Source organism: Schistocerca piceifrons, unplaced genomic scaffold, assembly GCF_021461385.2.
Source record: "Schistocerca piceifrons isolate TAMUIC-IGC-003096 unplaced genomic scaffold, iqSchPice1.1 HiC_scaffold_1684, whole genome shotgun sequence".
Taxonomy (NCBI): domain Eukaryota; kingdom Metazoa; phylum Arthropoda; class Insecta; order Orthoptera; family Acrididae; genus Schistocerca; species Schistocerca piceifrons.
The window spans coordinates 247,120-273,637 of record NW_025727550.1 but is presented as its reverse complement, the minus strand read 5'-3'; the positions used below and the strand labels follow the sequence as shown (position 1 = coordinate 273,637).

Sequence of the window (26,518 nt, the reverse complement as noted above, 5' to 3'; positions counted from 1 at the left end):
GCAGCAACTACATTTCTCGATCACAACGTTAATGTCCTTTCGGGCCACACGTGCAACTTTTGCGATATAAAAGTCGCACCTCCCCAGCGGGAAATCGAACCCCGGTCCCCCGCGTGACAGGCGGGGATACTAACCACTATACTACCGAGGAATACGCAATCGGTACCTACAATGCACGCTCACTTATGATTCTCAAGTAGGTGATACATCTCAAATCTAGCGTCCCGATGCTTTCAGAGTCAGCTGCTACGAAATAAAAGTATGCCCCAGGTGAGGCTCGAACTCACAACCCCGGCATTGCTCACGGCTACTGCCTTATAAGTACCGTGCGCTAACCAATTGCGCCACTGGGGCTACAGCAGGGTGCTTTCAGTTAGCGGTATTCGCTTTGCTGCCAACCTGTTGTGGCAACAGACCCTCATACGACCGTCACCTGCGGCCATACTGCGACTTTAGCACCTGTCTACGGATGCTTCATACGATTCTTGTTTCATATGCTACACTTACAAGCATATCAGCCGCTTGTCATCACCGAAAAATTGCAGAAAACGCGCGCCTTGCCATCTGCTACCTGTCCAACGGCGAGGGCAGATGTGTGGCAAGCTCTAAGCTATGCAGGCGCAACATGGCCGAGCAGCTAGAGGGGAGATGCCTTCCTTGGCAGCTCCCTGCAGAGTGCGGAAGACCGGAGTGGCCGCGCCGCCGTTGTCAGTGGACGACACGCAGTTGACGAGCCACCGAGAACGCGTTGCTCCGCGATGTGTAGCAGCCTCTTATTACGAAACGCGAACAGTGGCCCTGTGGCGCAACGGATAACGCGTCTGACTACGGATCAGAAGATTCCAGGTTCGAATCCTGGCAGGGTCGGCATTTTGTTAGTTGCGGGCGCGTAGCTAGGCAGTGCGTTCGAATGTTTCCACCTGCGTGCAGTGCAATGTCAATCCTGAGCATCTCGCAGCTGCATCTCGAGACGATCGTGGTAAATATCGCTTCGTGCAAGCGTCAGCGTAGCGTCAGTCGAGCAAAGTCGAGACAAGTCAAGCTGAGAGATGTCACACAGTTAATTAATCGGTACGCGACGCAGACAACGCTTTTCCAAGTGTCCCATGTCACGCACCGCAGAGGGCGAACACCTCCACGCAGCAGAGTGGCGCAGTGGAAGCGTGCTGGGCCCATAACCCAGAGGTCCGTGGATCGAAACCACGCTCTGCTAAAATTATTCTTTTTCTTGGGTGCTTCGAGCTCGTTCACTAAGCCTCGGGTGCGATGATTCAGCGTCAACAGCAAACCCTGTAAGTTCTGAAACGACGACGACGTGGTGTGAAGAATACGAGAAACACTTCCTAAGACGCAGACTTTCTTACGATTCTGCAGCAACTACATTTCTCGATCACAACGTTAATGTCCTTTCGGGCCACACGTGCAACTTTTGCGATATAAAAGTCGCACCTCCCCAGCGGGGAATCGAACCCCGGTCTCCCGCGTGACAGGCGGGGATACTAACCACTATACTACCGAGGAATACGCAATCGGTACCTACAATGCACGCTCACTTATGATTCTCAAGTAGGTGATACATCTCAAATCTAGCGTCCCGATGCTTTCAGAGTCAGCTGCTACGAAATAAAAGTATGCCCCAGGTGAGGCTCGAACTCACAACCCCGGCATTGCTCACGGCTACTGCCTTATAAGTACCGTGCGCTAACCAATTGCGCCACTGGGGCTACAGCAGGGTGCTTTCAGTTAGCGGTATTCGCTTTGCTGCCAACCTGTTGTGGCAACAGACCCTCATACGACCGTCACCTGCGGCCATACTGCGACTTTAGCACCTGTCTACGGATGCTTCATACGATTCTTGTTTCATATGCTACACTTACAAGCATATCAGCCGCTTGTCATCACCGAAAAATTGCAGAAAACGCGCGCCTTGCCATCTGCTACCTGTCCAACGGCGAGGGCAGATGTGTGGCAAGCTCTAAGCTATGCAGGCGCAACATGGCCGAGCAGCTAGAGGGGAGATGCCTTCCTTGGCAGCTCCCTGCAGAGTGCGGAAGACCGGAGTGGCCGCGCCGCCGTTGTCAGTGGACGACACGCAGTTGACGAGCCACCGAGAACGCGTTGCTCCGCGATGTGTAGCAGCCTCTTATTACGAAACGCGAACAGTGGCCCTGTGGCGCAACGGATAACGCGTCTGACTACGGATCAGAAGATTCCAGGTTCGAATCCTGGCAGGGTCGGCATTTTGTTAGTTGCGGGCGCGTAGCTAGGCAGTGCGTTCGAATGTTTCCACCTGCGTGCAGTGCAATGTCAATCCTGAGCATCTCGCAGCTGCATCTCGAGACGATCGTGGTAAATATCGCTTCGTGCAAGCGTCAGCGTAGCGTCAGTCGAGCAAAGTCGAGACAAGTCAAGCTGAGAGATGTCACACAGTTAATTAATCGGTACGCGACGCAGACAACGCTTTTCCAAGTGTCCCATGTCACGCACCGCAGAGGGCGAACACCTCCACGCAGCAGAGTGGCGCAGTGGAAGCGTGCTGGGCCCATAACCCAGAGGTCCGTGGATCGAAACCACGCTCTGCTAAAATTATTCTTTTTCTTGGGTGCTTCGAGCTCGTTCACTAAGCCTCGGGTGCGATGATTCAGCGTCAACAGCAAACCCTGTAAGTTCTGAAACGACGACGACGTGGTGTGAAGAATACGAGAAACACTTCCTAAGACGCAGACTTTCTTACGATTCTGCAGCAACTACATTTCTCGATCACAACGTTAATGTCCTTTCGGGCCACACGTGCAACTTTTGCGATATAAAAGTCGCACCTCCCCAGCGGGGAATCGAACCCCGGTCTCCCGCGTGACAGGCGGGGATACTAACCACTATACTACCGAGGAATACGCAATCGGTACCTACAATGCACGCTCACTTATGATTCTCAAGTAGGTGATACATCTCAAATCTAGCGTCCCGATGCTTTCAGAGTCAGCTGCTACGAAATAAAAGTATGCCCCAGGTGAGGCTCGAACTCACAACCCCGGCATTGCTCACGGCTACTGCCTTATAAGTACCGTGCGCTAACCAATTGCGCCACTGGGGCTACAGCAGGGTGCTTTCAGTTAGCGGTATTCGCTTTGCTGCCAACCTGTTGTGGCAACAGACCCTCATACGACCGTCACCTGCGGCCATACTGCGACTTTAGCACCTGTCTACGGATGCTTCATACGATTCTTGTTTCATATGCTACACTTACAAGCATATCAGCCGCTTGTCATCACCGAAAAATTGCAGAAAACGCGCGCCTTGCCATCTGCTACCTGTCCAACGGCGAGGGCAGATGTGTGGCAAGCTCTAAGCTATGCAGGCGCAACATGGCCGAGCAGCTAGAGGGGAGATGCCTTCCTTGGCAGCTCCCTGCAGAGTGCGGAAGACCGGAGTGGCCGCGCCGCCGTTGTCAGTGGACGACACGCAGTTGACGAGCCACCGAGAACGCGTTGCTCCGCGATGTGTAGCAGCCTCTTATTACGAAACGCGAACAGTGGCCCTGTGGCGCAACGGATAACGCGTCTGACTACGGATCAGAAGATTCCAGGTTCGAATCCTGGCAGGGTCGGCATTTTGTTAGTTGCGGGCGCGTAGCTAGGCAGTGCGTTCGAATGTTTCCACCTGCGTGCAGTGCAATGTCAATCCTGAGCATCTCGCAGCTGCATCTCGAGACGATCGTGGTAAATATCGCTTCGTGCAAGCGTCAGCGTAGCGTCAGTCGAGCAAAGTCGAGACAAGTCAAGCTGAGAGATGTCACACAGTTAATTAATCGGTACGCGACGCAGACAACGCTTTTCCAAGTGTCCCATGTCACGCACCGCAGAGGGCGAACACCTCCACGCAGCAGAGTGGCGCAGTGGAAGCGTGCTGGGCCCATAACCCAGAGGTCCGTGGATCGAAACCACGCTCTGCTAAAATTATTCTTTTTCTTGGGTGCTTCGAGCTCGTTCACTAAGCCTCGGGTGCGATGATTCAGCGTCAACAGCAAACCCTGTAAGTTCTGAAACGACGACGACGTGGTGTGAAGAATACGAGAAACACTTCCTAAGACGCAGACTTTCTTACGATTCTGCAGCAACTACATTTCTCGATCACAACGTTAATGTCCTTTCGGGCCACACGTGCAACTTTTGCGATATAAAAGTCGCACCTCCCCAGCGGGGAATCGAACCCCGGTCTCCCGCGTGACAGGCGGGGATACTAACCACTATACTACCGAGGAATACGCAATCGGTACCTACAATGCACGCTCACTTATGATTCTCAAGTAGGTGATACATCTCAAATCTAGCGTCCCGATGCTTTCAGAGTCAGCTGCTACGAAATAAAAGTATGCCCCAGGTGAGGCTCGAACTCACAACCCCGGCATTGCTCACGGCTACTGCCTTATAAGTACCGTGCGCTAACCAATTGCGCCACTGGGGCTACAGCAGGGTGCTTTCAGTTAGCGGTATTCGCTTTGCTGCCAACCTGTTGTGGCAACAGACCCTCATACGACCGTCACCTGCGGCCATACTGCGACTTTAGCACCTGTCTACGGATGCTTCATACGATTCTTGTTTCATATGCTACACTTACAAGCATATCAGCCGCTTGTCATCACCGAAAAATTGCAGAAAACGCGCGCCTTGCCATCTGCTACCTGTCCAACGGCGAGGGCAGATGTGTGGCAAGCTCTAAGCTATGCAGGCGCAACATGGCCGAGCAGCTAGAGGGGAGATGCCTTCCTTGGCAGCTCCCTGCAGAGTGCGGAAGACCGGAGTGGCCGCGCCGCCGTTGTCAGTGGACGACACGCAGTTGACGAGCCACCGAGAACGCGTTGCTCCGCGATGTGTAGCAGCCTCTTATTACGAAACGCGAACAGTGGCCCTGTGGCGCAACGGATAACGCGTCTGACTACGGATCAGAAGATTCCAGGTTCGAATCCTGGCAGGGTCGGCATTTTGTTAGTTGCGGGCGCGTAGCTAGGCAGTGCGTTCGAATGTTTCCACCTGCGTGCAGTGCAATGTCAATCCTGAGCATCTCGCAGCTGCATCTCGAGACGATCGTGGTAAATATCGCTTCGTGCAAGCGTCAGCGTAGCGTCAGTCGAGCAAAGTCGAGACAAGTCAAGCTGAGAGATGTCACACAGTTAATTAATCGGTACGCGACGCAGACAACGCTTTTCCAAGTGTCCCATGTCACGCACCGCAGAGGGCGAACACCTCCACGCAGCAGAGTGGCGCAGTGGAAGCGTGCTGGGCCCATAACCCAGAGGTCCGTGGATCGAAACCACGCTCTGCTAAAATTATTCTTTTTCTTGGGTGCTTCGAGCTCGTTCACTAAGCCTCGGGTGCGATGATTCAGCGTCAACAGCAAACCCTGTAAGTTCTGAAACGACGACGACGTGGTGTGAAGAATACGAGAAACACTTCCTAAGACGCAGACTTTCTTACGATTCTGCAGCAACTACATTTCTCGATCACAACGTTAATGTCCTTTCGGGCCACACGTGCAACTTTTGCGATATAAAAGTCGCACCTCCCCAGCGGGGAATCGAACCCCGGTCTCCCGCGTGACAGGCGGGGATACTAACCACTATACTACCGAGGAATACGCAATCGGTACCTACAATGCACGCTCACTTATGATTCTCAAGTAGGTGATACATCTCAAATCTAGCGTCCCGATGCTTTCAGAGTCAGCTGCTACGAAATAAAAGTATGCCCCAGGTGAGGCTCGAACTCACAACCCCGGCATTGCTCACGGCTACTGCCTTATAAGTACCGTGCGCTAACCAATTGCGCCACTGGGGCTACAGCAGGGTGCTTTCAGTTAGCGGTATTCGCTTTGCTGCCAACCTGTTGTGGCAACAGACCCTCATACGACCGTCACCTGCGGCCATACTGCGACTTTAGCACCTGTCTACGGATGCTTCATACGATTCTTGTTTCATATGCTACACTTACAAGCATATCAGCCGCTTGTCATCACCGAAAAATTGCAGAAAACGCGCGCCTTGCCATCTGCTACCTGTCCAACGGCGAGGGCAGATGTGTGGCAAGCTCTAAGCTATGCAGGCGCAACATGGCCGAGCAGCTAGAGGGGAGATGCCTTCCTTGGCAGCTCCCTGCAGAGTGCGGAAGACCGGAGTGGCCGCGCCGCCGTTGTCAGTGGACGACACGCAGTTGACGAGCCACCGAGAACGCGTTGCTCCGCGATGTGTAGCAGCCTCTTATTACGAAACGCGAACAGTGGCCCTGTGGCGCAACGGATAACGCGTCTGACTACGGATCAGAAGATTCCAGGTTCGAATCCTGGCAGGGTCGGCATTTTGTTAGTTGCGGGCGCGTAGCTAGGCAGTGCGTTCGAATGTTTCCACCTGCGTGCAGTGCAATGTCAATCCTGAGCATCTCGCAGCTGCATCTCGAGACGATCGTGGTAAATATCGCTTCGTGCAAGCGTCAGCGTAGCGTCAGTCGAGCAAAGTCGAGACAAGTCAAGCTGAGAGATGTCACACAGTTAATTAATCGGTACGCGACGCAGACAACGCTTTTCCAAGTGTCCCATGTCACGCACCGCAGAGGGCGAACACCTCCACGCAGCAGAGTGGCGCAGTGGAAGCGTGCTGGGCCCATAACCCAGAGGTCCGTGGATCGAAACCACGCTCTGCTAAAATTATTCTTTTTCTTGGGTGCTTCGAGCTCGTTCACTAAGCCTCGGGTGCGATGATTCAGCGTCAACAGCAAACCCTGTAAGTTCTGAAACGACGACGACGTGGTGTGAAGAATACGAGAAACACTTCCTAAGACGCAGACTTTCTTACGATTCTGCAGCAACTACATTTCTCGATCACAACGTTAATGTCCTTTCGGGCCACACGTGCAACTTTTGCGATATAAAAGTCGCACCTCCCCAGCGGGGAATCGAACCCCGGTCTCCCGCGTGACAGGCGGGGATACTAACCACTATACTACCGAGGAATACGCAATCGGTACCTACAATGCACGCTCACTTATGATTCTCAAGTAGGTGATACATCTCAAATCTAGCGTCCCGATGCTTTCAGAGTCAGCTGCTACGAAATAAAAGTATGCCCCAGGTGAGGCTCGAACTCACAACCCCGGCATTGCTCACGGCTACTGCCTTATAAGTACCGTGCGCTAACCAATTGCGCCACTGGGGCTACAGCAGGGTGCTTTCAGTTAGCGGTATTCGCTTTGCTGCCAACCTGTTGTGGCAACAGACCCTCATACGACCGTCACCTGCGGCCATACTGCGACTTTAGCACCTGTCTACGGATGCTTCATACGATTCTTGTTTCATATGCTACACTTACAAGCATATCAGCCGCTTGTCATCACCGAAAAATTGCAGAAAACGCGCGCCTTGCCATCTGCTACCTGTCCAACGGCGAGGGCAGATGTGTGGCAAGCTCTAAGCTATGCAGGCGCAACATGGCCGAGCAGCTAGAGGGGAGATGCCTTCCTTGGCAGCTCCCTGCAGAGTGCGGAAGACCGGAGTGGCCGCGCCGCCGTTGTCAGTGGACGACACGCAGTTGACGAGCCACCGAGAACGCGTTGCTCCGCGATGTGTAGCAGCCTCTTATTACGAAACGCGAACAGTGGCCCTGTGGCGCAACGGATAACGCGTCTGACTACGGATCAGAAGATTCTAGGTTCGAATTCAGTTCCGCTTTAGACGCCGTGCAGTGTGGACGTGCCTAGTCTTCCGCTCCGCCGTAGCGTTACGTATAGTGGACTATCGTTTTTGTTTACGTGTTGTGTTGCAACTTCTGTGAGTGTTTCTCCGTCGTTGTTTCGTACCTTGTGTTACTTTCTGTCCTTATTTCAGTGTTTTTTGTGTAGCGGTTTCGACCGCATATTTTGAAAATGTCGTCCCAGGTTATTCCTCGTCAGGCTACAGTTAGTTTTGCTTTTGACAAGTCAACCCGCCATGTGCAACCTAGTTCTCTTGAGATTCATGATTGGTTGGTAGATACCTTTGGTGTTCATTCGGATCAGGTGCACACTGCTTATTTTGATACCGAACTGTATGTTTTCTTTGTTAAGTTTATGGACCCACTTCAGGTTGATAAAATTCTTTCTAAATATGGTCATCAAGTTCTCTTTCGGCATCGGGATGATTCTGTAAGTACCGTGCTGCTTTCCAATGCATCCATCACGTATACCAATGTTCGTGTTTACAACCTTCCACCGGAGGTGGATAATGTCTATCTTAAGGAGGGTCTACAGAAGTATGGTGATGTAAAGAGCATTCGCCTTGAACGCTGGTCAAGCCAACATCGCCTGCAATGTTACAGTGGTATTCGTTCAGTCGAAATGCACGTTAAGCAGAATATTCCATCTCACCTGCAGATCGGTGGATATCGTGTCCATGTAACATATAGTGGTCAGGTGGGCACCTGTTTTTTGTGCAATGAAAGTGGTCACGTGCGTACCGACTGTCCGCGGAGAGTTTTTGTTTTAAAAAATTCTCTCGAACAGCGTCGCAAGTTAACGGTCGCTGACCTCGTTGCAGGTGGTTCTGCTCTTGGTGTAGCACAGTCCAGTGGTAGTAGCGCCCCTCCACAGGTTTTGCGCACCCCTGATACAGAATTTCCTCCTTTGCGTGCTAAATCTGATGTTGTTCCGTCTGTCCCTCAGGTGGGTGTGCCACTTTTGAATAATAAGAGGCGTCGCCCACACGATGGAAATAGTACGGATGAGGATCTCCCTGAGATGCCCCAGTCCGAGCGACCGGCATCCTCCGAGCCACTGTGTACTGTAGCTGCTCCCTGCCCTCCTGAGGTAGCGGTTCCGGTGGCGGCTGCTGGCGCCCCTCCGGCCTCCGACGCAGCTTCTCTCGAGTCGGGTCGTCGGTCGGGCCTGTTGGCGCCGTCTTCCGAACCGACTTCGATGTCACAACACGTGGAGCCGCGACAACTTCCTGCTTCGCTGCCCCATACCTCTGCCAGCGGAGCTGCTCCGCTTCCTTCCAACTCTGCGGCCTCGGACCTTCCTGCTCACGTTTCGCCTCCGTGCAGTCCATGTTTGCCGGAAGCTAGTGCAGGTGTTGACCATTCCGTTTTGTCGGATGTTTCCCCCGCGACCCCAGATCCCGCATGTGGACCGGCGCGGGTGGTGTCGGATACAGAACTTGACCCTCCTACGTCACCGGCGGCTGAAGTTTCCTTGCCCGTCAGCCGACGCAAGTTACGCGTTCAGCCGAACGTTAATGCTGTTCGTAAAAAACCGAAACGTAAGGGATCCGCGGAACGGGGTAGCAGTCCCCCTCCCTCGGACGCCTCCGTCACCCCTGCTATGGACTGTGACGCTGGTGCGTCGGTGTAGGTGATTTGTTTTCTCGCTTTTCTCTCTATGGTTCAAGCATACACCTTTCTTACCTTAAATCTTAACCGTATTGAGTCCGACGTTCGCATTGCCTCTTTGCGGCAGTTTATTTACGACGCCTGTGCGGACGTAGTGTTCTTGCAGGAAGTGTTGTTTTCTGATCTCTCTCTACCTGGATTTCAAACTGTTTTTAATGTCGCGCCGGAATATTCAACAGGAACTGCTCTTTTCTTTCGAGAGGGCATTCCTATTACTGACATTGAATTCCTTGACTCTGGCCGTGGGATTGGTTGTCGTCTTTTTGATCTCCGCCTCGTTGTTTTGTATGCCCCCTCTGGTTCGGGTCACACTGTGGCTCGATCGCGCTTTTATAAAGAAGAGCTTATTTATCTTTTGCGCCAGAGTCCTCGGAGTCTCCTGCTCGGAGGCGATTTTAATTGTGTTTTACGCCCTGCAGACCAGTCCCCCAATTTTAATTATTGCCGTGATTTACATGACTTAGTTCGTACGATGCATCTGCGTGATGTTTGGGAACACAAATATCCAACCCTGGTGAAATATACGTTTTTTACCGCGTCCTCATGCAGTAGACTCGACAGATTCTATTTATCTGATTTTTTATGTGATAAAATTCTTTCTGTCGATGTTATTCCTACTAGTTTTTCTGACCATTGTGCTTTTACTGCAACTGTAAATCTTAGTCGCCAACCTGCAAAACTTTATCGTTCCCAGTGGATGTTAAATGTTTCCCACCTTGCCGACAGTGCTATGGATGATGTTATAAGTGGCGTGTGGGAGCGATGTCTTCGCTCTGTCCCGCGATACCCCTCCTTGCTGGTTTGGTGGACTGCGTTTGCCAAGCCCAAGATTCGTCAGACTTTGATTTTCTACTGTGCTGCTAGGACGCGTGATTTTAAGAACACGTATGAATATTACTACTCTGTCCTGCGTGAACTATATGACGCGGCGGGTACCTCTCCACTGCGGATCCATGATGTTCGTCGTATTAAAGCCAAGCTCTTGAGCCTTAAACGACGACAGATGGATGGTCTGCGAGTTAAGTCGAAACCTCACTCTCTTGTTGAAGGTGAACTGACATCCTTGTACCACCTGCTACGGCATCAGACTCGTCGTCGTCGCTCCTTCATCTCTTCTCTTACGGTGGATGATGGGCGACAGCTTAGTGCACAGGAGGAAATGGTTCGTGCTCTTCATCAGTATTACACTAGTCTCTATTCTGCCGATGATTCTGGTGAGTCTCTTTCGGATGATGTCTTTGGGGATCTAACTGCGACGATCGCGCCTGACGCGAACGGCGAATTTCTCCGGGAGTTCCAGGTAGATGATGTTTTCGATTTTATTGCTCGCTCTCCGTCCAGTAAATCGCCGGGTCCAGACGGCCTGCCTAAAGAATTTTATCTCCGTTTTTGGCCTCTTTTGGGTGGCATTTTTACGCAGATTTTAAATGAGATTGTCAGAGGGATGGATGTGCCTGCCGATTTTAAAGTAGGGAAAATTGTTTTAATCCCGAAGTCCTCTGGTCGTTTATCTGCTGCCAATCTTCGTCCGCTCACATTGCTGAATTTTGACTATAAGACAGCTGCTAGAGCGCTCAATAGCCGGTTGTCTTCTCTGCTTCGGGGTGTGATTGGTGCACATCAATGTTGTTTTCATGATCGATCTATTCTGACACCAGTAGCCGAATATCGGGATGTTGTCTCGGTTGCGGCGGTTACAAACGTACATTGTGCCTTTGCCTTCCTAGATTTTTATAAGGCTTTTGATCACGTCAGTCATGTGTTTTTAGATCGTGTTTTAGGTACAATAGGTTTTAACGCTTCATCACGTGGTGTTCTTGGCAATTTGTATAGGGGAATAACAGCTCGGGTGTCAGTCAATGGGCAGCTGACGCCGCCCATTGCTATCCGCCGCGGAGTGCCTCAGGGTAGTCCGCTCTCTATGTCTTTATTCGTATTGTCCCTGGAACCGCTGCTTCGGACTATTGCTCTCAAGCTTCAGGGTATGTCCCTCTCTGGTGGGAAGCTCTCTGTTAAGGCATATGCGGATGATGTCGTTGTTCTCCTCCGTCAACGTGATGATATCCCGTTGTTGAAAGGGGCAGTTGATGCATACTGTCGTGTCTCTGGAGCGCGTCTCAATCAGGGTAAATGTAAGTTCCTTGATATTCGAGGATTTCGCGATGCTGACGTCCCTTGGGCCACTTTTGTCGATCGCCATACGTCCTTGGGGATTATCATTGCTCGGTGTCCTCTAAAAATGGCGGCTCTCAATTGGAAATCTGTCACCGAGAAGATACAGGGGGCTCTGATGGTCCATGAGCAGCGCTCTGCTACCATTTTGCAAAAAGTCAGAATTTTAGACACCTACGTTCTATCTAAAGCTTATTATGTTGCTCAGCTGTTCCCACTTCCCATGATGGTGGCGAAAAGGTTGCGCCAATTGTCTAGCAGGTTTATATGGAAGGGCCATCTATTCAAGTTACGTTACGAGGTAATGACGAAACCGCGTCTCTCCGGAGGCTTGGGCCTCTCTGACATTACTCGCAAGGCGTCTGCTTTGTACGTCCGCCGAACGACTCTAATTGTTACGCAAGAAGTGACTTCGATTACATCCAGGCTTTTTACTGTTGTGCGTCCGGCGAGCCTTGCTCCACCTGTCGATGTCGGACGCCTAAATTTTAAGTTGAAACACATTCGGGAATTTTACATTGCGGTGAGTTACCTCGGTGACGTCTTCTTGCGGCGACCGGTGCCAACGACCAAGGCCTTGATTGCCCGCTGGGAGGGGCTGGCCAGTCCCAATCCAATAGAACTGGCGTCTCCATCTGTGTCCTGGAGGAACGTCTGGAAGAACGTTAGTCTGCCGATCCACTCTATGGCCGTGGCGTCCACGTGGTATAGGGTAATAAATAATTTGGTTCCCACCAATGTACGACTGCACCGTATTGGTCTTTCTGACACGGACACCTGTACTCGGTGTGGTCTCCTGGATACCCTTGAACATCGATTCACCTGCTGTGGGCACCTTGCTAATTGGCGTTGGCTCAGGAAACAACTTGCTTTTGTCACTAGGTCTGCTGAAGCCGCTTATACTATTGACATCATCGTCCGGCCCGATTCTTCCTTTTTTCCGCGGACGAAGCTCCATACCGTCATGTGGTTGATTGGCCATTTCGTACATTTTGTCAACAGTTGTCATGAAGAGGATGGACACCTAGCGTTTCGGCAGTACATGCTTACTGCTTACTGGCAGCGCTTGCGATTGCCAGGTCTCCGAGATGATTTTGCCAATATGCTTAGCCTGACATTTGAGAGAGAGGGTGTTGGCTAAGGTCACCTGTGTGAGCCATTTTCTTTTATACTGTTTCTGGATTTGCCGCCTTTATGTATGTTTCTTCTCTACGCCAGGACTGAAGTTTTCGTGTTTTAATCTTTATTTCAGTAAGCAGTCTACATTATATAGTCATGTTTTAGGATTTTAATTTCAGTACTGTACTTCTTTTGAAGTGGCTGTGTGGTGGATATTCTTTAATATTTTTTTCAATAGATATATTCGTTCGAGTGGTAGAGTGAAAAAAAAAAAAAAAAAAAAGGGGTATGATTCCTGCTTTGGGTGCAGGAGGTCCCGGGTTCAAATCCCGGACGAGCCCTTGCGTTTTGTACAACGGTGTGGCAACAAATCGCATGGCGGCGGCTGTTTCGCGCATTTCCAGGCCTCCACGTCAGCGCTAAAATCCGACAACCAGTTCTGAAACCGTTTCATGTTTCATTTGAGCCATGTGCACCCTGCTGATGGAACGTTTGATTTAAATGGTCACAGTAGGGATCGTAGCAAGTGTCTTGCTGAGTGCGACGGAAAAAAAAAAAAAAAAAATAACCCAGAGGTCCGTGGATCGAAACCACGCTCTGCTAAAATTATTCTTTTTCTTGGGTGCTTCGAGCTCGTTCACTAAGCCTCGGGTGCGATGATTCAGCGTCAACAGCAAACCCTGTAAGTTCTGAAACGACGACGACGTGGTGTGAAGAATACGAGAAACACTTCCTAAGACGCAGACTTTCTTACGATTCTGCAGCAACTACATTTCTCGATCACAACGTTAATGTCCTTTCGGGCCACACGTGCAACTTTTGCGATATAAAAGTCGCACCTCCCCAGCGGGGAATCGAACCCCGGTCTCCCGCGTGACAGGCGGGGATACTAACCACTATACTACCGAGGAATACGCAATCCGTACCTACAATGCACGCTCACTTATGATTCTCAAGTAGGTGATACATCTCAAATCTAGCGTCCCGATGCTTTCAGAGTCAGCTGCTACGAAATAAAAGTATGCCCCAGGTGAGGCTCGAACTCACAACCCCGGCATTGCTCACAGCTACTGCCTTATAAGTACCGTGCGCTAACCAATTGCGCCACTGGGGCTACAGCAGGGTGCTTTCAGTTAGCGGTATTCGCTTTGCTGCCAACCTGTTGTGGCAACAGACCCTCATACGACCGTCACCTGCGGCCATACTGCGACTTTAGCACCTGTCTACGGATGCTTCATACGATTCTTGTTTCATATGCTACACTTACAAGCATATCAGCCGCTTGTCATCACCGAAAAATTGCAGAAAACGCGCGCCTTGCCATCTGCTACCTGTCCAACGGCGAGGGCAGATGTGTGGCAAGCTCTAAGCTATGCAGGCGCAACATGGCCGAGCAGCTAGAGGGGAGATGCCTTCCTTGGCAGCTCCCTGCAGAGTGCGGAAGACCGGAGTGGCCGCGCCGCCGTTGTCAGTGGACGACACGCAGTTGACGAGCCACCGAGAACGCGTTGCTCCGCGATGTGTAGCAGCCTCTTATTACGAAACGCGAACAGTGGCCCTGTGGCGCAACGGATAACGCGTCTGACTACGGATCAGAAGATTCCAGGTTCGAATCCTGGCAGGGTCGGCATTTTGTTAGTTGCGGGCGCGTAGCTAGGCAGTGCGTTCGAATGTTTCCACCTGCGTGCAGTGCAATGTCAATCCTGAGCATCTCGCAGCTGCATCTCGAGACGATCGTGGTAAATATCGCTTCGTGCAAGCGTCAGCGTAGCGTCAGTCGAGCAAAGTCGAGACAAGTCAAGCTGAGAGATGTCACACAGTTAATTAATCGGTACGCGACGCAGACAACGCTTTTCCAAGTGTCCCATGTCACGCACCGCAGAGGGCGAACACCTCCACGCAGCAGAGTGGCGCAGTGGAAGCGTGCTGGGCCCATAACCCAGAGGTCCGTGGATCGAAACCACGCTCTGCTAAAATTATTCTTTTTCTTGGGTGCTTCGAGCTCGTTCACTAAGCCTCGGGTGCGATGATTCAGCGTCAACGGCAAACCCTGTAAGTTCTGAAACGACGACGACGTGGTGTGAAGAATACGAGAAACACTTCCTAAGACGCAGACTTTCTTACGATTCTGCAGCAACTACATTTCTCGATCACAACGTTAATGTCCTTTCGGGCCACACGTGCAACTTTTGTGATATAAAAATCGCACCTCCCCGGCGGGGAATCGAACCCCGGTCTCCCGCGTGACAGGCGGGGATACTAACCACTATACTACCGAGGAATACGCAATCCGTACCTACAATGCACGCTCACTTATGATTCTCAAGTAGGTGATACATCTCAAATCTAGCGTCCCGATGCTTTCAGAGTCAGCTGCTACGAAATAAAAGTATGCCCCAGGTGAGGCTCGAACTCACAACCCCGGCATTGCTCACGGCTACTGCCTTATAAGTACCGTGCGCTAACCAATTGCGCCACTGGGGCTACAGCAGGGTGCTTTCAGTTAGCGGTATTCGCTTTGCTGCCAACCTGTTGTGGCAACAGACCCTCATACGACCGTCACCTGCGGCCATACTGCGACTTTAGCACCTGTCTACGGATGCTTCATACGATTCTTGTTTCATATGCTACACTTACAAGCATATCAGCCGCTTGTCATCACCGAAAAATTGCAGAAAACGCGCGCCTTGCCATCTGCTACCTGTCCAACGGCGAGGGCAGATGTGTGGCAAGCTCTAAGCTATGCAGGCGCACCATGGCCGAGCAGCTAGAGGGGAGATGCCTTCCTTGGCAGCTCCCTGCAGAGTGCGGAAGACCGGAGTGGCCGCGCCGCCGTTGTCAGTGGACGACACGCAGTTGACGAGCCACCGAGAACGCGTTGCTCCGCGATGTGTAGCAGCCTCTTATTACGAAACGCGAACAGTGGCCCTGTGGCGCAACGGATAACGCGTCTGACTACGGATCAGAAGATTCCAGGTTCGAATCCACAGTTCCGCTTGAGACGCGACAGCGATCGCACGTGCTGTGTATTCGATCCGCCGTTTCCCTCGGGTTGTGACTATTTACTTTCTGTGTGTGACGTTTCTTTGTCTTCTTTTCTTCGTTGTTTCGTCGCCTTAGTGTTTGTGTTGTGTCTTGTGTTGTATAGCGGCTCTTGCCGCATTAATTAAGTGTTATGGCTTCCCGGTTGTTTCCGCGGAAGTGTACTCTCAGTTTTCAGTTTAACAAGGCTACCAGAAATGTTCAACCAACTTCGTTGGAAATTCACGAATGGATTGTGGATACGATTGGCATTACATCGGACCAGGTACATACGGCGTATTTTGACACAGAACTTTACTGCTTTTTTGTGAAATTGTTGAACCCGGTTTTGCTAGATAAGATTTTACTTAAACATGGTGAGCAAGTGTCGTTCCGTCATAGAGATGGTTCTGTTAGCAGTGTTACTGTTTCAAATGCTGAAATTACGTATACCACAGTTCGGGTTTATAATTTACCCCCTGAAGTTGAAAACAGTTACCTCAAGGAAGCTTTGCTTGGTTATGGTACCGTTCGGTCAATTCGAAATGAACGTTGGTCTGCACAACATAAGCTGCAATGTTATAATGGTGTCAGATCGGTTGAAATGCATATTAAGTCGAACATACCGTCCCATCTGGTTGTATGTGGTTATCGTGTTCATCTTACTTATGAGGGGCAAGTTGGTACGTGTTTTCTATGTAATGAAAATGGTCATGTTCGTGCTAATTGCCCTAAGCGGGTGTTTGTGCTTAAAAATGGGCTAGCACAACGCCGCAAATTAACGGTTGCCGATCTTGTGCCAGCAGCTTCCTCCACTGTCTCGTGTCAGCCTCCTGCAGTAGATTCTTCACAACGGGTGACACCTTCCTCTGATGCAGGTTTCCCCCCGTTACCCACTCGCCCAGATGTATCGGCTGCTTCTACACCGATCCCGTCTGTTTCCAATAACAAACGCCGTCGTGCTAGTGATACCGGTAGCACTGATGACGAAGCTGCTGTTTCGCAGCCGGTTTGCGGATCTGACGAGAGACTTCCGGAATCTCCCATGCTTGTTTTGGATTCTGTTCCCACTGTGTCTCCTGCTTTGCCTGATGACGTCAAACTTGATGCCACGCCGTCGGCGCAAGAGCCCCAACATTCGGTCGAGGTGGTGTTGACATCCCCCCCGACACAGGCATCACCACATGTTGACGACACTTCGGTGCAGACAGCTGTTTGTCGGAAAATCGCTTCTAGAACTGCGCGCTCCGCTTCAGCGGATTCCAACCCTATCTCTCCACCTCCTACACTTCCAATACCTACACCTTCTGATGCCGGTGCCGACGTTCCTGATGCAGTTTTCCCCTTGCTTGCTCCTTCTTCTGATTCCTCTCGCCCTGCTAATCCTTCGGATGCCTTGGTTGACGTGCCTGATCTCGAACCCCCCACTCCACCTGCTCTTGAATCTGGTGTGCATCAGATACGCCGTCGGGTGAAAGTGCCCCCCAATCTTCACGCGGTGCGGAAAAAACACAAGCATGCAAAGGATGACTCTGATTCCGTTGATTCCGGGCAATCACCCTCTGCCATGTCTGATGTTGATGATCTGGATGTCGTTGCTTCTAATGTGGTGTAATTAGGGTTCATTTTCCCTTTTGTTTTGTTGATGTTGCAGGCGTACACGTTTATTACCTTAAATATAAATAGCATTCAATCTGCTCTGAAGTTAGCGTCTCTGCAGCAGTTCATTTATGACTCTGCAGCTGATGTTGTTTTCCTGCAGGAAGTCTCCGTTGCACACCTGTTTGTTCCTGGCTTTCGCACTATTCTAAATTTTGCGCCTGAGTTTTCCACAGGTACTGCCTTACTAATTCGTGACGGTATCCCCGTTACCGAAATTGAGCTCTTAGACTCGGGAAGGGGTATTGGTTGTCGGTTATTTGACACAACCTTGGTTAATATTTACGCCCCCTCTGGTTCCAGCAAACGGCAGGAAAGGTCTCGTTTTTATAAAGAGGATCTGATTTATCTTTTACGCAAAAATCCTGCGACTTTGATATTAGGGGGTGATTTTAATTGTGTATTACAAGCTAAGGACCAATCCCCTCATTTTAATTATTGTTTCGAGCTACATTCTCTTGTACGTCAACTACGACTACGCGATGCGTGGGAGGTTAAACACCCCACTTTAGTTAAATTTACATTTTTTACTGCCACGTCAAGTAGTCGACTGGACCGATTGTATATTTCTGATCCCCTTAGTGTTTCTGTTTTAAATGTAGATGTTATTCCAGCCAGTTTTACGGATCATTGTGCCCTTGCGGTTATAATTAATTTGGAGCGTCAGCCTCTTAAACTTTATCGGCCGCTGTGGAAATTAAATGTCTCCTTGCTCGATGACCCTGACATCGAACCTCTAATACAGACGGCGTGGGACATGTGTTTACGTTCTCTGCGATACTATCCGTCTAAGCTTCACTGGTGGATCCACTGTGCGAAGCCAAAACTACGTCGCACTTTAATGTCCTACAGTTATAATAGAGCGCGAGATCTGAAACTGACTTTTGAGTATTATTATTCGGTGCTTCGCGAACTTTATGATACTTCTCGAATGACAGGTGCCCACCTTTCTGAGATTCGGAAAATTAAAGCCAAGCTCCTTAGTATTAAACGGCTTCAGATGGAAGGATTGAAGATTAAATCTAAACCGCCGTCCACCTTAGCACATGAAATGACTTCCATGTACCACCTGTTTCGTCACCACAAGCACCGTCGACGTGTATTGATTGACGGCCTTATGGCAGCTGATGGTTGCCGGCTTACCTTACAGAATCAAATAACCCATGAACTTACCTGCTACTATGAGACCTTATATGCTGTGGCTGATTCTGATCCGCTTGATGTTGATGAGATTTTAACTGCTATCCCATCAGTTTTAACAGAGGACCATAATGTGGAATTTTTAGCTCCTTTTACTGCAGACGAAATTTCAGCTTTCATTGCTTGTTCACCATCTCACAAATCTCCTGGTCCGGATGGCCTTCCTAAGGAATTTTTTGTTCGCTTTTGGACTATTATAGGGCCTGTTTTTACGGATATTGTAAATGAAATCTTGAATGGTGGCACAATTCCAGCCGATTTCAAGAGAGGTACGGTTGTCCTGATACCAAAATCTGCTGGTTTGAAGACAGCTAGTGACTTTCGTCCTTTAACCCTTTTAAATTTTGATTATAAGACGGCTGCTAGGGCTGTTAATGCACGTCTATCCCTCTTGCTTACACCTGTGATAACTCCTTGTCAAAGCTGCTTTCCAGGGCGCTCCATATTGACTCCTCTGGCGGGGTATCGTGATGTCGTGTCGATTGTCGCTGTCACCAATATTTCCTGTGCGCTTTTATTTGTTGATTTTAGTAAGGCTTTTGATCGTGTGTCCCATTCGTTTTTAGAGCTTCTGCTGCGCCGACTCGGTTTTAATGAAAAGGCGCTGCTGGTACTTAAGAATATGACGACTGGTATTTCTGCTAAGATTGACATTAATGGCCAGCTAACGAAGGTCATTGATATTAAACGTGGCGTCCCGCAAGGTAGCCCTTTATCCATGACCCTTTATGCTCTCTCCCTTCAACCACTCCTCACACGTCTCAACTCGACACTTCGTGGTCTTACGATCTCTGGGGTTACCCTGACAGCAACAGCTTATGCTGATGATTTGGTTGTTTTGCTTCGTTCCACCGCAGAAGTGCCGCCGTTGAAAATGGAACTAGATAAATTTTCTGCGGCCTCAGGTTCTCGTATCAACCCCCGTAAAAGCAAACTCCTGAATTTGCGGGGCTTTGAACATGTGGTTGTTCCGTGGGTTACGGCTGTTGAACATCATACACATTTAGGTATCTATCTTGAACGGTGTCCTCTTCGTATGGCTGCGAAAAATTGGCAAGTGGCCATTTCCAAGCTTCAAGGTGTTTTATTCGAACACTCATGGCGTTCGATACCGATACTGCAAAAAAAGCATGTATTAGACACTTATGTTTTATGTAAAGTATATTATGTTGCTCAGTTGTTTCCGCTTCCCAGAATGCAGGGTGCAAAAATGGTCCAGCTTATTAACAGATATATTTGGCGGGGGCACATTTTTAAATTACGTTGTGATGTTCTTACGAAGCCGCGACTTGAGGGCGGCTTGTCGTTCACCGATGTCCGTGTCAAGGCTGCTGCCCTTTATGTTAAGCGCACCCTCCATCTTTTATTTTCTGAGTCCCCGACTGTTACTTCGCGATTATTCCATGTCGTTCGTCCTGCGAGCTTGTCACCGCCTATTAACGTAGGGCCTCTAAATGCGAAGCTACGGCATGTTCGGGACTTCTACATTGAGATTAGTTATCTGGATCTCCACTTCCAACGTCGTCCTGTTTTTACTATGCGAACACTGCTTGACAAATGGCACAGGTCTTCTTCTTCCATCCCGATTGTTTTGCAATATCCCCGTTTTAATTGGCGTCACATATGGACGAATATTAGCTTACCCGTTCATTCAGCACCTGTTGCCTCCCTATGGTATAAGGTAGTTCACCAGCTGATTCCTACGAATGAACGACTTCATCGCATAGGTTTAAGTGTCTCTCCGCTTTGTCAAACGTGTGGTTGTGTTGATACACTCCAACACCGATTTACCTGCGCTGACCGTCTTCGCATGTGGTACTGGCTGCGCCGACGATTGGCGTTACTCACCAGGAGCTCGGAATCGGCATTTACAACTGATATTCTCTGCTGGCCGGACACGGTTTTTTATCCCGGGACAAAGAACAATACCATTATGTGGCTTCTTGGCCGTTACATTTTTGCAGTGGTTGATGGTGATGGTATTTCCGATTTTATTTCGTTTATTGGTTACATGCTTCATGAGTACTGGACGCAACAATCTTTCCCACATCTTAAGAGGGACTTTGCGAATATGCTTAGTATTGTCTTCGAAAAGCAGGGGATTGGTTAAGTTTCCACTTCTCTTGATCGCTCCTGCGCCAGTTACATTAATGGCACCGGTATAGGGGCATACTGATCTCACTTCACGATAGGGAAGACATTGTCGCTAGCTCTTACTTATTTTGCTTTCCTGCCAAGCTTTTACCTGTTTGGATAGACACTGCATCACAAGCCCCGTGTCCACATATCAGTATCACAAGACTCTGAACCAAGGGAAATTACTACGTATTGGTGCCACTGTGCTTCAGTGCAGGGAGGAGGAGACGTCATGGCCAGGCCTCGGATTTCGACCCCTGCCCAACGCGCCTCCCCCGAGCTGCACTGGGTCAACACAGTGAAAGAAATACAAAAAGAAAAAAAATGGATAAAGCATAAAAAAAAATGGATAAGGCGTCGGACTTCGTACAAAAAAAAAAAAAAAAAAAAAAAAAATCCTGGCAGGGTCGGCATTTTGTTAGTTGCGGGCGCGTAGCTAGGCAGTGCGTTCGAATGTTTCCACCTGCGTGCAGTGCAATGTCAATCCTGAGCATCTCGCAGCTGCATCTCGAGACGATCGTGGTAAATATCGCTTCGTGCAAGCGTCAGCGTAGCGTCAGTCGAGCAAAGTCGAGACAAGTCAAGCTGAGAGATGTCACACAGTTAATTAATCGGTACGCGACGCAGACAACGCTTTTCCAAGTGTCCCATGTCACGCACCGCAGAGGGCGAACACCTCCACGCAGCAGAGTGGCGCAGTGGAAGCGTGCTGGGCCCATAACCCAGAGGTCCGTGGATCGAAACCACGCTCTGCTAAAATTATTCTTTTTCTTGGGTGCTTCGAGCTCGTTCACTAAGCCTCGGGTGCGATGATTCAGCGTCAACGGCAAACCCTGTAAGTTCTGAAACGACGACGACGTGGTGTGAAGAATACGAGAAACACTTCCTAAGACGCAGACTTTCTTACGATTCTGCAGCAACTACATTTCTCGATCACAACGTTAATGTCCTTTCGGGCCACACGTGCAACTTTTGCGATATAAAAATCGCACCTCCCCGGCGGGGAATCGAACCCCGGTCTCCCGCGTGACAGGCGGGGATACTAACCACTATACTACCGAGGAATACGCAATCGGTACCTACAATGCACGCTCACTTATGATTCTCAAGTAGGTGATACATCTCAAATCTAGCGTCCCGATGCTTTCAGAGTCAGCTGCTACGAAATAAAAGTATGCCCCAGGTGAGGCTCGAACTCACAACCCCGGCATTGCTCACGGCTACTGCCTTATAAGTACCGTGCGCTAACCAATTGCGCCACTGGGGCTACAGCAGGGTGCTTTCAGTTAGCGGTATTCGCTTTGCTGCCAACCTGTTGTGGCTACAGATCCATCATACGACCGTCACCTGCGGCCATACTGCGACTTTAGCACCCGTCTACGGATGCTTCATACGATTCTTGTTTCATATGCTACACTTACAAGCATATCAGCCGCTTGTCATCACCGAAAAATTGCAGAAAACGCGCGCCTTGCCGTCTGCTACCTGTCCAACGGCGAGGGCAGATGTGTGGCAAGCTCTAAGCTATGCAGGCGCACCATGGCCGAGCAGCTAGAGGGGAGATGCCTTCCTTGGCAGCTCCCTGCAGAGTGCGGAAGACCGGAGTGGCCGCGCCGCCGTTGTCAGTGGACGACACGCAGTTGACGAGCCACCGAGAACGCGTTGCTCCGCGATGTGTAGCAGCCTCTTATTACGAAACGCGAACAGTGGCCCTGTGGCGCAACGGATAACGCGTCTGACTACGGATCAGAAGATTCCAGGTTCGAATCCTGGCAGGGTCGGCATTTTGTTAGTTGCGGGCGCGTAGCTAGGCAGTGCGTTCGAATGTTTCCACCTGCGTGCAGTGCAATGTCAATCCTGAGCATCTCGCAGCTGCATCTCGAGACGATCGTGGTAAATATCGCTTCGTGCAAGCGTCAGCGTAGCGTCAGTCGAGCAAAGTCGAGACAAGTCAAGCTGAGAGATGTCACACAGTTAATTAATCGGTACGCGACGCAGACAACGCTTTTCCAAGTGTCCCATGTCACGCACCGCAGAGGGCGAACACCTCCACGCAGCAGAGTGGCGCAGTGGAAGCGTGCTGGGCCCATAACCCAGAGGTCCGTGGATCGAAACCACGCTCTGCTAAAATTATTCTTTTTCTTGGGTGCTTCGAGCTCGTTCACTAAGCCTCGGGTGCGATGATTCAGCGTCAACGGCAAACCCTGTAAGTTCTGAAACGACGACGACGTGGTGTGAAGAATACGAGAAACACTTCCTAAGACGCAGACTTTCTTACGATTCTGCAGCAACTACATTTCTCGATCACAACGTTAATGTCCTTTCGGGCCACACGTGCAACTTTTGCGATATAAAAATCGCACCTCCCCGGCGGGGAATCGAACCCCGGTCTCCCGCGTGACAGGCGGGGATACTAACCACTATACTACCGAGGAATACGCAATCGGTACCTACAATGCACGCTCACTTATGATTCTCAAGTAGGTGATACATCTCAAATCTAGCGTCCCGATGCTTTCAGAGTCAGCTGCTACGAAATAAAAGTATGCCCCAGGTGAGGCTCGAACTCACAACCCCGGCATTGCTCACGGCTACTGCCTTATAAGTACCGTGCGCTAACCAATTGCGCCACTGGGGCTACAGCAGTGTGCTTTCAGTTAGCGGTATTCGCTTTGCTGCCAACCTGTTGTGGCTACAGATCCATCATACGACCGTCACCTGCGGCCATACTGCGACTTTAGCACCCGTCTACGGATGCTTCATACGATTCTTGTTTCATATGCTACACTTACAAGCATATCAGCCGCTTGTCATCACCGAAAAATTGCAGAAAACGCGCGCCTTGCCGTCTGCTACCTGTCCAACGGCGAGGGCAGATGTGTGGCAAGCTCTAAGCTATGCAGGCGCACCATGGCCGAGCAGCTAGAGGGGAGATGCCTTCCTTGGCAGCTCCCTGCAGAGTGCGGAAGACCGGAGTGGCCGCGCCGCCGTTGTCAGTGGACGACACGCAGTTGACGAGCCACCGAGAACGCGTTGCTCCGCGATGTGTAGCAGCCTCTTATTACGAAACGCGAACAGTGGCCCTGTGGCGCAACGGATAACGCGTCTGACTACGGATCAGAAGATTCCAGGTTCGAATCCTGGCAGGGTCGGCATTTTGTTAGTTGCGGGCGCGTAGCTAGGCAGTGCGTTCGAATGTTTCCACCTGCGTGCAGTGCAATGTCAATCCTGAGCATCTCGCAGCTGCATCTCGAGACGATCGTGGTAAATATCGCTTCGTGCAAGCGTCAGCGTAGCGTCAGTCGAGCAAAGTCGAGACAAGTCAAGCTGAGAGATGTCACACAGTTAATTAATCGGTACGCGACGCAGACAACGCTTTTCCAAGTGTCCCATGTCACGCACCGCAGAGGGCGAACACCTCCACGCAGCAGAGTGGCGCAGTGGAAGCGTGCTGGGCCCATAACCCAGAGGTCCGTGGATCGAAACCACGCTCTGCTAAAATTATTCTTTTTCTTGGGTGCTTCGAGCTCGTTCACTAAGCCTCGGGTGCGATGATTCAGCGTCAACAGCAAACCCTGTAAGTTCTGAAACGACGACGACGTGGTGTGAAGAATACGAGAAACACTTCCTAAGACGCAGACTTTCTTACGATTCTGCAGCAACTACATTTCTCGATCACAACGTTAATGTCCTTTCGGGCCACACGTGCAACTTTTGCGATATAAAAATCGCACCTCCCCGGCGGGGAATCGAACCCCGGTCTCCCGCGTGACAGGCGGGGATACTAACCACTATACTACCGAGGAATACGCAATCGGTACCTACAATGCACGCTCACTTATGATTCTCAAGTAGGTGATACATCTCAAATCTAGCGTCCCGATGCTTTCAGAGTCAGCTGCTACGAAATAAAAGTATGCCCCAGGTGAGGCTCGAACTCACAACCCCGGCATTGCTCACGGCTACTGCCTTATAAGTACCGTGCGCTAACCAATTGCGCCACTGGGGCTACAGCAGGGTGCTTTCAGTTAGCGGTATTCGCTTTGCTGCCAACCTGTTGTGGCTACAGATCCATCATACGACCGTCACCTGCGGCCATACTGCGACTTTAGCACCCGTCTACGGATGCTTCATACGATTCTTGTTTCATATGCTACACTTACAAGCATATCAGCCGCTTGTCATCACCGAAAAATTGCAGAAAACGCGCGCCTTGCCGTCTGCTACCTGTCCAACGGCGAGGGCAGATGTGTGGCAAGCTCTAAGCTATGCAGGCGCACCATGGCCGAGCAGCTAGAGGGGAGATGCCTTCCTTGGCAGCTCCCTGCAGAGTGCGGAAGACCGGAGTGGCCGCGCCGCCGTTGTCAGTGGACGACACGCAGTTGACGAGCCACCGAGAACGCGTTGCTCCGCGATGTGTAGCAGCCTCTTATTACGAAACGCGAACAGTGGCCCTGTGGCGCAACGGATAACGCGTCTGACTACGGATCAGAAGATTCCAGGTTCGAATCCTGGCAGGGTCGGCATTTTGTTAGTTGCGGGCGCGTAGCTAGGCAGTGCGTTCGAATGTTTCCACCTGCGTGCAGTGCAATGTCAATCCTGAGCATCTCGCAGCTGCATCTCGAGACGATCGTGGTAAATATCGCTTCGTGCAAGCGTCAGCGTAGCGTCAGTCGAGCAAAGTCGAGACAAGTCAAGCTGAGAGATGTCACACAGTTAATTAATCGGTACGCGACGCAGACAACGCTTTTCCACGTGTCCCATGTCACGCACCGCAGAGGGCGAACACCTCCACGCAGCAGAGTGGCGCAGTGGAAGCGTGCTGGGCCCATAACCCAGAGGTCCGTGGATCGAAACCACGCTCTGCTAAAATTATTCTTTTTCTTGGGTGCTTCGAGCTCGTTCACTAAGCCTCGGGTGCGATGATTCAGCGTCAACAGCAAACCCTGTAAGTTCTGAAACGACGACGACGTGGTGTGAAGAATACGAGAAACACTTCCTAAGACGCAGACTTTCTTACGATTCTGCAGCAACTACATTTCTCGATCACAACGTTAATGTCCTTTCGGGCCACACGTGCAACTTTTGCGATATAAAAATCGCACCTCCCCGGCGGGGAATCGAACCCCGGTCTCCCGCGTGACAGGCGGGGATACTAACCACTATACTACCGAGGAATACGCAATCGGTACCTACAATGCACGCTCACTTATGATTCTCAAGTAGGTGATACATCTCAAATCTAGCGTCCCGATGCTTTCAGAGTCAGCTGCTACGAAATAAAAGTATGCCCCAGGTGAGGCTCGAACTCACAACCCCGGCATTGCTCACGGCTACTGCCTTATAAGTACCGTGCGCTAACCAATTGCGCCACTGGGGCTACAGCAGGGTGCTTTCAGTTAGCGGTATTCGCTTTGCTGCCAACCTGTTGTGGCTACAGATCCATCATACGACCGTCACCTGCGGCCATACTGCGACTTTAGCACCCGTCTACGGATGCTTCATACGATTCTTGTTTCATATGCTACACTTACAAGCATATCAGCCGCTTGTCATCACCGAAAAATTGCAGAAAACGCGCGCCTTGCCGTCTGCTACCTGTCCAACGGCGAGGGCAGATGTGTGGCAAGCTCTAAGCTATGCAGGCGCACCATGGCCGAGCAGCTAGAGGGGAGATGCCTTCCTTGGCAGCTCCCTGCAGAGTGCGGAAGACCGGAGTGGCCGCGCCGCCGTTGTCAGTGGACGACACGCAGTTGACGAGCCACCGAGAACGCGTTGCTCCGCGATGTGTAGCAGCCTCTT

General features: G+C 50.7%; 1 protein-coding gene and 43 non-coding genes across 44 annotated transcripts; 20 read left to right on the top strand and 24 right to left on the bottom strand.

Moving 5' to 3' along the window:
- Window positions 1-79: 79 nt before the first annotated feature.
- Trnad-guc lies at window positions 80-151 on the bottom strand. The gene has a single exon. It is a non-coding gene; the product is annotated as a tRNA-Asp (tRNA).
- Window positions 152-262: 111 nt separating this feature from the next.
- Window positions 263-354, bottom strand: Trnai-uau. The gene is given in 2 exon segments: window positions 263-298; window positions 317-354. It is a non-coding gene; the product is annotated as a tRNA-Ile (tRNA).
- Window positions 355-794: 440 nt separating this feature from the next.
- Trnar-acg lies at window positions 795-867 on the top strand. The gene has a single exon. It is a non-coding gene; the product is annotated as a tRNA-Arg (tRNA).
- A 274-nt stretch (window positions 868-1,141) lies between these two features.
- On the top strand, window positions 1,142-1,213 carry Trnam-cau. The gene has a single exon. It is a non-coding gene; the product is annotated as a tRNA-Met (tRNA).
- Window positions 1,214-1,449: 236 nt separating this feature from the next.
- On the bottom strand, window positions 1,450-1,521 carry Trnad-guc. The gene has a single exon. It is a non-coding gene; the product is annotated as a tRNA-Asp (tRNA).
- Window positions 1,522-1,632: 111 nt separating this feature from the next.
- On the bottom strand, window positions 1,633-1,724 carry Trnai-uau. Its single transcript is given in 2 exon segments — window positions 1,633-1,668; window positions 1,687-1,724. It is a non-coding gene; the product is annotated as a tRNA-Ile (tRNA).
- Window positions 1,725-2,164: 440 nt separating this feature from the next.
- Trnar-acg lies at window positions 2,165-2,237 on the top strand. The gene has a single exon. It is a non-coding gene; the product is annotated as a tRNA-Arg (tRNA).
- Window positions 2,238-2,511: 274 nt separating this feature from the next.
- Window positions 2,512-2,583, top strand: Trnam-cau. Its single transcript has one exon. It is a non-coding gene; the product is annotated as a tRNA-Met (tRNA).
- A 236-nt stretch (window positions 2,584-2,819) lies between these two features.
- Trnad-guc lies at window positions 2,820-2,891 on the bottom strand. Its single transcript has one exon. It is a non-coding gene; the product is annotated as a tRNA-Asp (tRNA).
- Window positions 2,892-3,002: 111 nt separating this feature from the next.
- Window positions 3,003-3,094, bottom strand: Trnai-uau. Its single transcript is given in 2 exon segments — window positions 3,003-3,038; window positions 3,057-3,094. It is a non-coding gene; the product is annotated as a tRNA-Ile (tRNA).
- Window positions 3,095-3,534: 440 nt separating this feature from the next.
- Trnar-acg lies at window positions 3,535-3,607 on the top strand. Its single transcript has one exon. It is a non-coding gene; the product is annotated as a tRNA-Arg (tRNA).
- Window positions 3,608-3,881: 274 nt separating this feature from the next.
- On the top strand, window positions 3,882-3,953 carry Trnam-cau. The gene has a single exon. It is a non-coding gene; the product is annotated as a tRNA-Met (tRNA).
- A 236-nt stretch (window positions 3,954-4,189) lies between these two features.
- Trnad-guc lies at window positions 4,190-4,261 on the bottom strand. Its single transcript has one exon. It is a non-coding gene; the product is annotated as a tRNA-Asp (tRNA).
- A 111-nt stretch (window positions 4,262-4,372) lies between these two features.
- Trnai-uau lies at window positions 4,373-4,464 on the bottom strand. Its single transcript is given in 2 exon segments — window positions 4,373-4,408; window positions 4,427-4,464. It is a non-coding gene; the product is annotated as a tRNA-Ile (tRNA).
- A 440-nt stretch (window positions 4,465-4,904) lies between these two features.
- Trnar-acg lies at window positions 4,905-4,977 on the top strand. The gene has a single exon. It is a non-coding gene; the product is annotated as a tRNA-Arg (tRNA).
- A 274-nt stretch (window positions 4,978-5,251) lies between these two features.
- Window positions 5,252-5,323, top strand: Trnam-cau. Its single transcript has one exon. It is a non-coding gene; the product is annotated as a tRNA-Met (tRNA).
- Window positions 5,324-5,559: 236 nt separating this feature from the next.
- Trnad-guc lies at window positions 5,560-5,631 on the bottom strand. The gene has a single exon. It is a non-coding gene; the product is annotated as a tRNA-Asp (tRNA).
- A 111-nt stretch (window positions 5,632-5,742) lies between these two features.
- On the bottom strand, window positions 5,743-5,834 carry Trnai-uau. Its single transcript is given in 2 exon segments — window positions 5,743-5,778; window positions 5,797-5,834. It is a non-coding gene; the product is annotated as a tRNA-Ile (tRNA).
- Window positions 5,835-6,274: 440 nt separating this feature from the next.
- On the top strand, window positions 6,275-6,347 carry Trnar-acg. Its single transcript has one exon. It is a non-coding gene; the product is annotated as a tRNA-Arg (tRNA).
- Window positions 6,348-6,621: 274 nt separating this feature from the next.
- Window positions 6,622-6,693, top strand: Trnam-cau. Its single transcript has one exon. It is a non-coding gene; the product is annotated as a tRNA-Met (tRNA).
- A 236-nt stretch (window positions 6,694-6,929) lies between these two features.
- Trnad-guc lies at window positions 6,930-7,001 on the bottom strand. The gene has a single exon. It is a non-coding gene; the product is annotated as a tRNA-Asp (tRNA).
- A 111-nt stretch (window positions 7,002-7,112) lies between these two features.
- On the bottom strand, window positions 7,113-7,204 carry Trnai-uau. The gene is given in 2 exon segments: window positions 7,113-7,148; window positions 7,167-7,204. It is a non-coding gene; the product is annotated as a tRNA-Ile (tRNA).
- A 6,335-nt stretch (window positions 7,205-13,539) lies between these two features.
- On the bottom strand, window positions 13,540-13,611 carry Trnad-guc. The gene has a single exon. It is a non-coding gene; the product is annotated as a tRNA-Asp (tRNA).
- Window positions 13,612-13,722: 111 nt separating this feature from the next.
- On the bottom strand, window positions 13,723-13,814 carry Trnai-uau. The gene is given in 2 exon segments: window positions 13,723-13,758; window positions 13,777-13,814. It is a non-coding gene; the product is annotated as a tRNA-Ile (tRNA).
- A 440-nt stretch (window positions 13,815-14,254) lies between these two features.
- On the top strand, window positions 14,255-14,327 carry Trnar-acg. Its single transcript has one exon. It is a non-coding gene; the product is annotated as a tRNA-Arg (tRNA).
- A 274-nt stretch (window positions 14,328-14,601) lies between these two features.
- Trnam-cau lies at window positions 14,602-14,673 on the top strand. The gene has a single exon. It is a non-coding gene; the product is annotated as a tRNA-Met (tRNA).
- Window positions 14,674-14,909: 236 nt separating this feature from the next.
- On the bottom strand, window positions 14,910-14,981 carry Trnad-guc. The gene has a single exon. It is a non-coding gene; the product is annotated as a tRNA-Asp (tRNA).
- Window positions 14,982-15,092: 111 nt separating this feature from the next.
- Window positions 15,093-15,184, bottom strand: Trnai-uau. Its single transcript is given in 2 exon segments — window positions 15,093-15,128; window positions 15,147-15,184. It is a non-coding gene; the product is annotated as a tRNA-Ile (tRNA).
- A 1,582-nt stretch (window positions 15,185-16,766) lies between these two features.
- LOC124735563 lies at window positions 16,767-17,336 on the top strand. Its single transcript, XM_047248569.1, has one exon. It carries the CDS (start codon window positions 16,767-16,769, stop codon window positions 17,334-17,336), a length of 570 nt encoding a protein of 189 aa, XP_047104525.1.
- A 4,064-nt stretch (window positions 17,337-21,400) lies between these two features.
- On the top strand, window positions 21,401-21,472 carry Trnam-cau. Its single transcript has one exon. It is a non-coding gene; the product is annotated as a tRNA-Met (tRNA).
- A 236-nt stretch (window positions 21,473-21,708) lies between these two features.
- Trnad-guc lies at window positions 21,709-21,780 on the bottom strand. Its single transcript has one exon. It is a non-coding gene; the product is annotated as a tRNA-Asp (tRNA).
- Window positions 21,781-21,891: 111 nt separating this feature from the next.
- Trnai-uau lies at window positions 21,892-21,983 on the bottom strand. The gene is given in 2 exon segments: window positions 21,892-21,927; window positions 21,946-21,983. It is a non-coding gene; the product is annotated as a tRNA-Ile (tRNA).
- A 441-nt stretch (window positions 21,984-22,424) lies between these two features.
- Trnar-acg lies at window positions 22,425-22,497 on the top strand. The gene has a single exon. It is a non-coding gene; the product is annotated as a tRNA-Arg (tRNA).
- Window positions 22,498-22,771: 274 nt separating this feature from the next.
- Trnam-cau lies at window positions 22,772-22,843 on the top strand. Its single transcript has one exon. It is a non-coding gene; the product is annotated as a tRNA-Met (tRNA).
- Window positions 22,844-23,079: 236 nt separating this feature from the next.
- Window positions 23,080-23,151, bottom strand: Trnad-guc. Its single transcript has one exon. It is a non-coding gene; the product is annotated as a tRNA-Asp (tRNA).
- Window positions 23,152-23,262: 111 nt separating this feature from the next.
- Trnai-uau lies at window positions 23,263-23,354 on the bottom strand. Its single transcript is given in 2 exon segments — window positions 23,263-23,298; window positions 23,317-23,354. It is a non-coding gene; the product is annotated as a tRNA-Ile (tRNA).
- Window positions 23,355-23,795: 441 nt separating this feature from the next.
- Trnar-acg lies at window positions 23,796-23,868 on the top strand. The gene has a single exon. It is a non-coding gene; the product is annotated as a tRNA-Arg (tRNA).
- Window positions 23,869-24,142: 274 nt separating this feature from the next.
- Trnam-cau lies at window positions 24,143-24,214 on the top strand. Its single transcript has one exon. It is a non-coding gene; the product is annotated as a tRNA-Met (tRNA).
- A 236-nt stretch (window positions 24,215-24,450) lies between these two features.
- Trnad-guc lies at window positions 24,451-24,522 on the bottom strand. Its single transcript has one exon. It is a non-coding gene; the product is annotated as a tRNA-Asp (tRNA).
- A 111-nt stretch (window positions 24,523-24,633) lies between these two features.
- On the bottom strand, window positions 24,634-24,725 carry Trnai-uau. Its single transcript is given in 2 exon segments — window positions 24,634-24,669; window positions 24,688-24,725. It is a non-coding gene; the product is annotated as a tRNA-Ile (tRNA).
- A 441-nt stretch (window positions 24,726-25,166) lies between these two features.
- On the top strand, window positions 25,167-25,239 carry Trnar-acg. Its single transcript has one exon. It is a non-coding gene; the product is annotated as a tRNA-Arg (tRNA).
- Window positions 25,240-25,513: 274 nt separating this feature from the next.
- On the top strand, window positions 25,514-25,585 carry Trnam-cau. The gene has a single exon. It is a non-coding gene; the product is annotated as a tRNA-Met (tRNA).
- Window positions 25,586-25,821: 236 nt separating this feature from the next.
- Window positions 25,822-25,893, bottom strand: Trnad-guc. The gene has a single exon. It is a non-coding gene; the product is annotated as a tRNA-Asp (tRNA).
- Window positions 25,894-26,004: 111 nt separating this feature from the next.
- On the bottom strand, window positions 26,005-26,096 carry Trnai-uau. The gene is given in 2 exon segments: window positions 26,005-26,040; window positions 26,059-26,096. It is a non-coding gene; the product is annotated as a tRNA-Ile (tRNA).
- Between the last annotated feature and the right edge of the window lie 422 nt (window positions 26,097-26,518).

What these genes read in the sequence shown, in the direction of transcription:
- LOC124735563 (XM_047248569.1), top strand. Translation starts at nt 16,767, where the DNA reads ATGCTTGTTTTGGATTCTGTTCCCACTGTGTCTCCTGCTTTGCCTGAT.